This window comes from Drosophila santomea, chromosome 2L, assembly GCF_016746245.2.
Source record: "Drosophila santomea strain STO CAGO 1482 chromosome 2L, Prin_Dsan_1.1, whole genome shotgun sequence".
NCBI lineage: Eukaryota > Metazoa > Arthropoda > Insecta > Diptera > Drosophilidae > Drosophila > Drosophila santomea.
The window spans coordinates 6,186,153-6,197,267 of record NC_053016.2 but is presented as its reverse complement, the minus strand read 5'-3'; the positions used below and the strand labels follow the sequence as shown (position 1 = coordinate 6,197,267).

General features: G+C 43.1%; 1 protein-coding gene across 1 annotated transcript; it reads right to left on the bottom strand.

The window, feature by feature from the left end:
* Positions 1–6,810: 6,810 nt before the first annotated feature.
* LOC120454319 lies at positions 6,811–9,022 on the bottom strand. Its single transcript, XM_039639525.1, has 3 exons — positions 8,447–9,022; positions 8,063–8,144; positions 6,811–7,961 (listed from the first exon to the last, which is right to left on the bottom strand). The coding sequence occupies exons 1-3, from the start codon at positions 8,717–8,719 to the stop codon at positions 7,954–7,956; spliced, it is 363 nt and encodes a 120-aa protein (XP_039495459.1). The 5' UTR covers positions 8,720–9,022; the 3' UTR covers positions 6,811–7,953.
* Between the last annotated feature and the right edge of the window lie 2,093 nt (positions 9,023–11,115).

Sequence of the window (11,115 nt, the reverse complement as noted above, 5' to 3'; positions counted from 1 at the left end):
TGTAATAGGAGGCACCTCCCGCGGTGCGTTTGTCCAGAAATATGCAATACGCTTTGTCCAAGCTGAGCAAACAGGCGCTTAACCAGAACCCTTCCGGAGCCACCAAGTGGGAGGAATCACGAAGCGTGTCCGCTGAACACGCAAGTCCAAAGGGTTAATTAATTTAATGCGCTAACCCGATCCGCGGAAACCGTGGCTCTTCTAACTAGACCATCAAGTCAGGGCAAATTCGAAACATATAAATGTGCGAGAAGATAACTCAAAAGCTATTTGAAACCACTCAAGGAAGAGCCACCATCTCATCCGGAAGTTATCGAAACTCCGCCTCCGAAGACGTGGAAAGGCCACACCCTCGGTTTTCCCAGCAAGTTCAACGTCTTTGATGTAAACTTTGATGAGAAGACGGAGGAGGAGGAGGAGGAGGAGGGGCCAGTCCTGGCCCCAAGCTATACCTTTTCAATTTTCCGCATCGGAAATGACTTTCTGTTCTGGGTGCGCCGTCATGGAGTCTGTGGCGAATCTTTATTGGCTTCAGCTGGAAAGAATAAAATGACTTACGTCTCATGCCCATGCGACCAATTAAAGTCGTTTGCCTGTTAATTATAAACTTATTTTCAATTAATCATTGCGTCTATGCTTGCTCCTTGACTCTTACATAAATTTAAGGGCGGAAGAAGGCGGGGCAGTCGCGATGTCAACGCCAATTGATTGCTAAACATCCGACATTGGTGCTTGAATAATTCATCAGGACATCGCCGTTGCCGTTGATTTCAATTGATGGCGAAGTACCGAGCGACCGAGCGTCTTGTTACCAGCTCCTTCGTGTCCTTTGCCCACTAAATTATTCCACAAAAAAAAGGAGCATCGATGGCACCCGCTTGGGGACACCATCACCATCGTGATCACCATCAACAGCCTATCCACCTGCCATTAAGCACGCTTAACCTGACAGCATCCTTATGCGACTGCCGCCCAGCAGCGCAGCGATAAACATTAAGTTGTCAATAAAGGTAATTCATTATGTCGCACTCGAATACCCGGGGGAGCCACTGTGCGGCTTCGCCTACGGCAGCACACGTATCCTTTTGTATCCTGGGCATCCATCCAGCCAGCCTCCTTTTGGAGGCCTTTGACAGTCGCTTAGTCGCACTCGCTCCGCGGTAAAATATTTCCTTGTATTGGCAATAAAAACGCTTATTGCTCAACGTTTGCCCGCAGCCAAACGCGTCGAGGTCGCCGTTGCAGGAACTCAAATGGAGCTTTTATTGGCAGCCGTACGATGTGGTTTTTCCGAATGACGCTGGATAGCACCTGAAGAAATACCATACAACCAACTTCTAGCTTCCAAGTTAAGCTGCCTTTAAATAAGTATAGTTTATAACACCTCAAAGAGTTAAGTTCATAGTTAATACATTCCTTTATGTTCTTTCGCTTGGCAAGTCATGCAAATTTCTCTGTAACAACGATTTTTTACATTTTTAAAAAGCTTGTCTTGCGTTGTCAATGAAATGTATTCATTAGGAATAATAATGAAATCGATACAGCTTCGTGTTGTGCCCACCTATGGTACTTGCCACTTACCACTTGCCACTTGCTACTTGCTACTTGCCACTTGGTAGCTTGTGGCTGGATGCTGGCACTCGGCACTCGCGTGACACGTCAGATCAATTTTTCGAAATATATTTCCTTCGAAATTTATTTGCCTGTCATTAGAGTTTTTGCGGAACGTGCTTTGGTCGCATTTGCAAGTGCTCCGCTGGGGACGACTATGTTCGACATGGAAAAGCCAGCGACCGGCGTTTGGAACGGGGGATGGACTTTGGAGCAGGAGCAGGAGCTGCTGGCTGTAGCCGGAGTGGAAAACCAATATCGGTGGAACCAGTCGCAGGAATAGCTGATTTCTAGGTTGAGTTGGAGGGCAGGGGAGCCTGCGAGGGGACACTTTTGTATCTCTCGGATACACGTAACACGGCAAACACACAGATACAGATGCGAATACAAATACAGATGCGAACACAGATACAGATGCGAGTACAGATACAGATGCAGATACACACGTGTGTGCTTTATGAAAATTGCATTTCAATTGACAAACACGGGCGAGTGGAGCATAAAATATGGCAATTTACCACCATCGTGCTCAACTCTTTCGTGCTTTATGCCTCCACGGCATATTACGTTGATGAAATTGTTTTCGTTTCGACAATTTTCGTGTGGCTGAGTGGCAGGATAACTGGGGGATGGGGGCAACGTCTGTCCAGGATATTTATTATTTTATTAGCGACGTGTGTTGCGTCAGTGGCGGGTTCAGCGTTCATTGTGGGTGTGGCGCAATTTTTACGGATAAACCCCTTTTCGCAGTTCGACCCAAAAGCCCCGTGCCTAGTTGGTTATGATAATTAAGTAATGGCTTCGTGGCGTCGGCACATGGTCAAACATCCGGACATCCGTAAGTGTTGACCACTCGAGCGTTACATTTATGCAAACAGGATTCGGGTCTCTATTTGTATATTCCACACGTTTCCTGTCGCTTGTCATTCATAATGGGATCAAGACAAGCGTTTGTAGCTTTTAAATCACACTATTGAAGCTAAACTAATCGGTAAACACTATCAATCAAATTTGATCCTTGGAGTTTCGGAATAAATGAGTATTTAGCATTTATTATCTGTAGTTTACAAGTGCCCATAACCTTACACGAAATCAAGATTGTTTATCGTATTTGTATTTTCACGGTATCCGTTCCAACACAATCGCCTTGAGTACATTTGAAGCAATTCATTGGGCAATTAGCAGCCTTCTCGATGGCCACAAAACGATTTATTAAACGATTTTTATTTATGAATTTATGTACACATGCCACCTCAACAACCACCAGCTAGCCACCAATCGATGATAAAAGACTTGCGCCCGCAGAAGTTTGGCATTCGGAGTCAGGTGATGACGATGATGATGATGGTAATAGTGGTAATGGTGATTGTGAATGTGATTGTTCTACTAACTCGTACATATACGAACGATTGCATGGACTCTGCTCTGGAATATGGCATATGGCATATGGCTGTATATGCCTGTAATCGCAGGTCGTGTTATCACTATAGCTTAGCACCTTTCGTAAGTTCGTAAGTAAGCTGGTCAAGCGTTTATTGGTTTTTATCACCATATCTGGACAGCGGAGTGAAAACCCGGGGCAATGAATGGCCGTTGACTGACTGGGGGCAAAGGTCAAAGCGCGGCATGGAGCACAAAAGAACTTAGTGCTTCCTAATTGCGCACTAAATTAAGTGAAATCAACAGCAAAGCAGCAAAACAGCTGGAAGAATAAATAATAATGAATGGAAGGCGAATTGGACTGGACTCGAATCGGAACGGTTTGGATCGTAAAGCTGCCAGCGCACATTGAACATGAAATGCACCGCCAATCAAAAAGGCGCACATCAAATTACCCACTGAATTGCCGAAAATAAATTAACTCCCAACTCTTACACCCACCCTCGCCCCCCAATCCCAATAAATGGCTCCTCAATCTACGTACTCTTTAAATTCAAAATTCATCTGTGGTGTCTGCCGCATCTTCTGGCACCGCCTCTTGTGTCAAAACTGCGGCTGCTGATTTTCAGCGGGTTCCGAATCGAGATCCGATCCGAAACAATTCAATTCGTCTCGGAATTCCAAGCAAATGAGCAGTTTGGGTAGAGTAATTGTACTAATATGGCACTTTGGTAATTTGGTAATAATCTCAAATCTTTGGATAATCTCAAAGTCACTTTAATCTACAACGAGCTGGGAATTGTAAAATAGTTCTAATCATAACCATAGTATGTATGCCAACTTAATCAAGTATAGTCCCAAATTCAAATTGGTGTTCTCTAAGTCGAGCTTTAGATTCTATGTATTTTATAATGATCCCAACACATACAAAATCAATTACCATCAATATATCTTGGTATTTGCCTTAAGTGAACCAAAGGTAGTAACTACTTTTGAAGATGGGGACTAATGAATCAGCCGCCCCCTTGTCCAGCCCCGAAAATGTGGCCCCAAATCGACGGTCGCAATGTCATTGAGAAAGCATTTTCGTCAGCGACTCTGCGCGATCAATTTAAATTAAGCCGAAGATTTGGTTTTAATTAAAAATCTTCAAATACGCTTAATGACAATTAATTGGTCAACATCAGGCCAGTCATCGCCGTCGAAGTCGAACTCGAAATCGTCACCCTCACATTCATGGGTACCAAACAGTCTCAATGGATTTGAAGGGCAAGATATCTGGAGGGATGGATGGTTGGATGGATGGATGGATGGATGGAGGATCTCTGGCCAGATGGGCAGAAGTCACGCAACCTTCATAAAGCCATCGGAATCGGGGCTTTTCCGCTTTGAAGTTACAGCTGCTGTTGCGTGTTGCGAATGGAGATTTCTTCGCCGATTTTTGTTCAATTGAAACAAATCGAAACTGAGCGAGCACAAAGGGCGCCACCCTGGAAGAATTCTTCATTCTGGTTTGATCTTTCGTAGATAACAGATATCTCTCCTTAAGCTTTAGAATCAAGCTCTTCTTCTGTCACCCTGAATGTGGCTACTCCCCCTAGTTGGTATTACTAACCTCGTTAAGTTGATAGATGACCTCGCAACCTATTATTATTTTAGCAACTTCCTAAGCCACTAATTGTGGGTTTTAATTAAGCCAAGAAAGGTGGCTCTAATGACTAGTTATGCACTCTGTGGCCCAATTGGGGAAATGCACACGATAATCTGTGAACTTTACACCCGACAATGGACTACTATAGGTGCCATCACCCATTTCCATTTTTCACCCACTCACGTCGAGGATATGGGATAGCTGCTGACCGGCTGACAGTCCCCGAAGACAACACAACTGATGGACTGCTGATGACATAATATGCAAATAGAGTGCCACAAACCACAACCAACAACAGCACATAAAATACATCCTTGTGTTACTACTGCACCACCCTGGAAATCGGGGGTGGTACACCTACCACGTCTGACCTGTGAATAGTTTTTAGCTTGATTTCTTCAGGGAATTTCGTATCCAGAACGAAGGAGTTACTGTGCTTACCGCCGTGCTAGAGATGGCAAAACAGTGTTCTATTAAAGTTATACAGGATCTCATCATCAATCTTTGCTTATTTTTATACAAAAACCAAAAGGCTTCAATCGCTCTGAAAAGTTGTTAGGTGGTGTATCTTATTTCTGTACAAAATTATAGTGCACTAAGCATACAGAGATACATACCTTCCAAGATACTCAGTTTTAGACAGTTCCACATGGGAATAATTTTCTATTTAAACTATGAATGATTTCTCTTCTTAAATTATCCTGTTTCCTTTAGTCTAAAGTTTCCAGCTTATGGTTTGTTACACTGCCATCCCTAACGATTCAATATTTACTGGCAAAGGGTCACCAGTTGGACTGTCGCTTCCACGTTCCCGTGGCCTTAGTAATTTGCTTAATTACTTTAACTTGTAAATAGAAGCGCAGGATAACGACTGCTGCTAAAGGTACAATCAAAAGGAAGGTGCGGACTAATCGCACCGCTGGATAAACGAGCTGCGCGACTAGTGAGTGGTGTTATTAGGTGAGAGTTTTGCATAAGCGTAGCGTTTTGGCTGTAATTAAAATAATTACCCCTTCCGATTAACCCAGTTTCGAGGTTCGTTGCTCAATTTTCTGCATTTCGCTGCTCAGGCAGTCTGCTTCGTTTCCATTTCCATTTCCATTCTCATTCCCATTTCCATTTCCATATCCATTAGCCGGGCATTGTGGTCGCCGGGAGCTGTTGCTATTATGTTGTCACATGTGAACTGAGCCATGAGCGAAGCGATTACGGAAGGGGTGTTCCGGATTCTAGATTCCCTTTCCGGAAGGGGTAACCGGAAACGGGAGGATACAGTGGCAAGCGGATAAGGACATCACGCCTTGCGGCGCTGATTGTTCCTTTTGTTGCCTTGTTGCCTTGTTGTTCATGCTGTTTCTGTTGTTTCTGTTGCTCTTGTCGTAGGCTGCCGATTTGAAACTTACCCTTTGATCCCGCTGCCGCCGGAGAGTCAACCCCCCATCGACATTCGCAAAGCGACATTATCCCATAATTATAGGGCCACCTTATGCTGAACTGAAACTGGGGACTGGGACACGTGCGCCTTCTGTTCCGTTCACTTGAGCCAATATTTATGCAACAATTTAACCGCAAAATCTATTAATGCTCTTGCCAAATTGTTTTAAAGCTTTTGTTCGCCCGGAAAATTACTGCCGAACCCTTTTCTTTCTTTTATGTTGTGGGCAATTTTCAGATTATCAGATTTATGTTTTGCCTTAAACGGTTTCAATGATTCTTTCGGCAGAATTAGGAGGTAACTTGAATCTTTGACATAAAAGCGATTTCACTCACTATTTATCATCTAGAATTACTCTTTGTAAACGTTACCTAATATCTTACATTAATATTTTTGGGGATAAAAACAATGTATTTGAGTTATCATGCGACTGAATCCATTTCCATGAACTGAAATCGCAATAGCACTTTCGACTTTTGCTCCCAATTGCTCGCCTGTCTCCTTTTCAGTTCCATAAAAAGCAAATAAAACAGTTAAGAACAATTAAGTTTTCGAAATCATGCAAAAGTTCGAAAATGTCAAACTCCGAAGCGTGAGAAACATTTTTGCACTGATGTTGAATCAAAACCTCCGAGAAGGATAGCGATATATTTCACAATTAACGAATGTCATTCAGCTTGGCGAATTGTGGGAGACAAAAAAACTGCAATGCACTGAAAGAAAATGCGCTGCACACACATTATCACTTTCTTACACAATTAGCTAATTATACTCATTCAATAAACTTGGCATTTTGTTAAAATTTGGGCAGTTAGCTAGGATTATTGGTCCTACTTCCGCAAAATATGTATCTATAAGATTTCTTGTTGTGGAGGGTGTCAAGCTCAAATCGTTTCAGTCATGCGATTTTTTCCCTCAATCAAACCCGGCCCGACTCCATCTCCGTCACCAGTCTGCTCCGATCCGGTCCGGCCTGGCCTGGCATTGGTGTCCGGAACGTCATGTATCCGTTGCCGTTGGCGAGCCGTTCCTATGGCTCTATCAGTATCTGTAGCTGTATCTGTAGCTGTATCTGTAGCTGTATCTGTATCTGGATCTGTAGTCGCATCGCAGTCATGTCACCCTTTTCATTACGTTCCATTAAGAGTGTTGGGGGATTAATTGAATTTAATTGATTTGCCAAAGCAGACTAAATTGGCCACACTGTCTAGATTCCGGGGGCAGCAACGCAACAGATACTCCGGCCCAGACAATTATCCATGAGATACAAACGTATCCGAGTGTGTGTGCACATTACACCCGTGGAGCGAAGGAGACATCGGCATTGGCTGCATCTGCATGTATTGGTTGGCTCTGCTGCCTCGCTGGCTAAATTAATGAGCACATGAATTCGGATTCCCACTTTGGCCGCCACAATAACATCAGCCGTTGATCATCTAACAGTGGCTGCAAATAGTACACACACACTTCTCCTCCCATGGCCCATGCACATATGACATCATCGCCAGCTTGGCTTTTGTGCGGGTGCCTCAATCCCTCAATCCCTCAATCCCTCAGTCCGTCTTCCCATTTGCTGTTGTTGTGGTTGGCTTAATTACACAACGAGCTCACAGTTTGAGGTTCAGATACTTTAGTAGCGCTCCCTGCGGAGGCGTGGGATCCAAACAAATGCAGCCGGAGTTGCAGCCGTAGTTGGAGCTGGAGCTGATTGGCTTTTCAAGTAACCGCTTTGACACTTTTGACAATGGAACTTGTTAATTATCTGGCCTGTAGCTGCTGCCTGGGCCAATTAATGCGTGCAATCAACTTTCCAAGTCTAAATATAGATCCTAATAATCGAATGGGTGCTTGCTCCAATTTTATTTGCATGGGATATTCAGATCCCTAGTAGAATAAGAACTTATAGGAAATTAGATTTATGTATATACATATAAAAATAAACACCATATAGTGTGTAATGTGGAGTGTATATAGATATAACTTACATATTTTCTCAAGTATGATCTCTGTAAATCCATCCGTGCAAAAGTCGAGTTTTCCAGACAGAGTATTAGTGGATATTGAAAGCTGAAAGATATGATTATAAACTCATTATTATATCATTCGCATTTTCATATTTTGATCCAAAAACACATATTTCAAATAGCACCGGCAATTGATTACTATTGGGAGTTTATAACCGCACCTAATGTGTACGTAAAAATCACAATGTAATTATTTAAAAGCTCGGCGTGCAGAAAGAGAGCCTGAAAAAATACAAAAATAGAGTGCACATGGTACATACAGCTCTATGTATTTTTTGTTGGCTGGCTAACACAAATAAAGCCGTATGAGTGCAAATATTTTTGTTCGATTTGTATTTGTTTTACCTTGATTTGCACGACGCGGTCCCAAGCGCTTGGCTCCGCCCAGAACATGGCTCTGGAATGTGTGCTATCAGCCGCAGCTCTGCCACCTACTTTTTTAATGCTCTTTTTGGCATATGTCTGTGCTGCTTCAGCACACACAACATGATGGGGCGCTACCACCCACCACCCCCTCCAAGAGGGGCCACCAATTGGGGGGTTCTCGGAGGGGAGGCTCCTCCCACTCAAGAGTGGGCCACTCGGCAATCCAATCACCGTCGACTCGCCACTGCGCATGGTGGAAAAGGGGAGGGGCGGTTGGGTGACTGCGATTGCGCCTCTGTTTTCAGTGATAACAAATCTTTATCGAGGCAATGGTTGCTTATCTGGACACGAATCGAAAATCAATCGATTCAATCGAGTTTCGTTTGTTTGGTAATTAGCTTTTGGACAATGTTTTCGCTACCCCTTTCCCTTTCCCGCTCTTTCCCCTCCTGGTTTTCGGTGTGTATTTGCATTAAATATCTCTGCCTTTGTTGCTCTTGTGTGGCTAGAAAAAACACAAACTTGTTTAAAAAATATGTACGGAAACTAGGACAGTTGTTTTTACGAAAAAATACAATTAAATGTGCAAAGGGAAAGTGATCAACTTTTGATGGTCTGTATTTTTCAAAGCTACGCTGCTATGAATATTAAATGTACTTACTATAAGTGAGTAACGAATATTTAAGAAAACATATCTCATAGATTAACATGCCGATCTGGCCACTGAGAACAAAATTCATGAAGCAATCAAATTTGGTTAGATCACTGATAATATTTGAGGTACTTTTTAGTTTTGCCAAGAACTAAACTCAAAATATTTCAACACATACGTATATTTAACTGTTTTTGGTACTTTTAACTAGATAGATTTCAATCACCTCTGTTGCTGCAAACTCACAGTGTTGAAAGTGATTACTGGCCAAGTTGCCATGGATCTCTGACAGAATACTTATCCCACACAGAACGATGACCGCTGCAACCGTAAAACTTACGGATATATGTATGTATCTAAAAGGAGTTATCTGCAGCCGTAGCCAACGCCAAAGGTAGTCCCGGCAAACAGACGTGTGTCATAAACATAATTACAACTTATCAATAAAAGCGAGCACTAACCCGGTAGACTCCGTGTCGCCACAAAAACCCATTCCACCATTCGCTTTATCGGAGAAACTTATTTGCTTTCTGCTGGCTTGGCTGGCTCTGCGTCGAATGAGCCGCGTTTACAAGTTGTAAATTATACAAATAACGATCAACAAAGGTGCACACTGAGAATACAGCCAAGTGGGAACTGGAAGTAATCTGTGCGATCAGCTCTTTTGGAACTAATCTATTTAGTGGTTCATCGAATCTTCTGCTTACAGTCTCATTACTTCTTAGCCAAAGTAGGTATTGAAATCTTATGATTTCCGCTACTTGACAACTAATTGCCGCATGAGAACATTGCTGAACGCATAAGCTGTCGGTAATTACGATAAAAATTGCTGTTTGGCTAAATCGAGGTGCCATAAATACTTGTAAACAATTCAAACCCCTTTCAGCGATCTGTGCGTGGTAGTACTACTTAACCGATATGCTGCAATGGTCGGGGGTTCCATAAAACCGGAGTTTTATTTCAATCTGCCGCCTCCAGGTTAAATATATGGGCCTATCAACGGCAAAGCGCAATCGATCTGTGACCCACACATCGGACTGTTCTCCACCGATTAGATAAGGGCACAACCTCCCCCAAGACCCAGTACCTTCCCTTTCAATGGGCCAGAGGCTCCAAGCCACCAGTAACTATCAAATCATTGGGCCAAGCGCGTCCTGTTTATGCATCCCCGATCCAGAGGCAACCACGACAATATCCGAGCCCAGTGGACTCCACACGGGCAGCCACACACACACAACCATCGATCTATAAAGAGGCACTAAATCAACAATAGCACCGCCGCAGCACTGAGTGGAGTAAGAGCTATAAATAAATTATTTATAGCTTCGGTGGTGGAATATTGCCACCACACAGAGGTAATAGATGGATCGCTTGGCGGTACGGTATCGGACTGGGTCCGGTACGCCACGGAATACGTTTGCTATACGGCTGCACCAAGCGGACGGAGATGGAGGTGGAGATGGAGATGGTGCGTCTGTATGGAATTCCAATTGCACTACGCTAGGATTTCCTCGCCATTGTACACGGTGAATTTTTATAATTCTACATAAGCAAATGCTTAGTCCGAAAGAAATTCAAATCCAATTCAAGCCAACTTGAAGCAGGACACAGATTTTTCATTTACGCCGCTATCATTCCCAACTGGTTCTAGATATGCAACTGATTTCACAGTAACCTGACGATAAAATCTGTTTTTCTACTTTACCAACTACCACTTAATTTTTATCTGTGTAGAGAATTGAGCGAACCAACGAAAATGACTCTGATAACCGATTGTGTGCGCTGATAACTGATAGCCATGTTATTATTAAGGGCTATTAAAATTCTGATTGAAAATTCATGTCAAAAATATATTTTATTATCCATTGTAAAACTTCATTTCGGTTCTTGATTACAACCGGGCAATATAGAATCCAATCGAATTGTAACGATTCGAATTGTTCGAAAACGATAGCTTACACTTCTACGGTGATATGGCAATGCGAGTGCATAGATA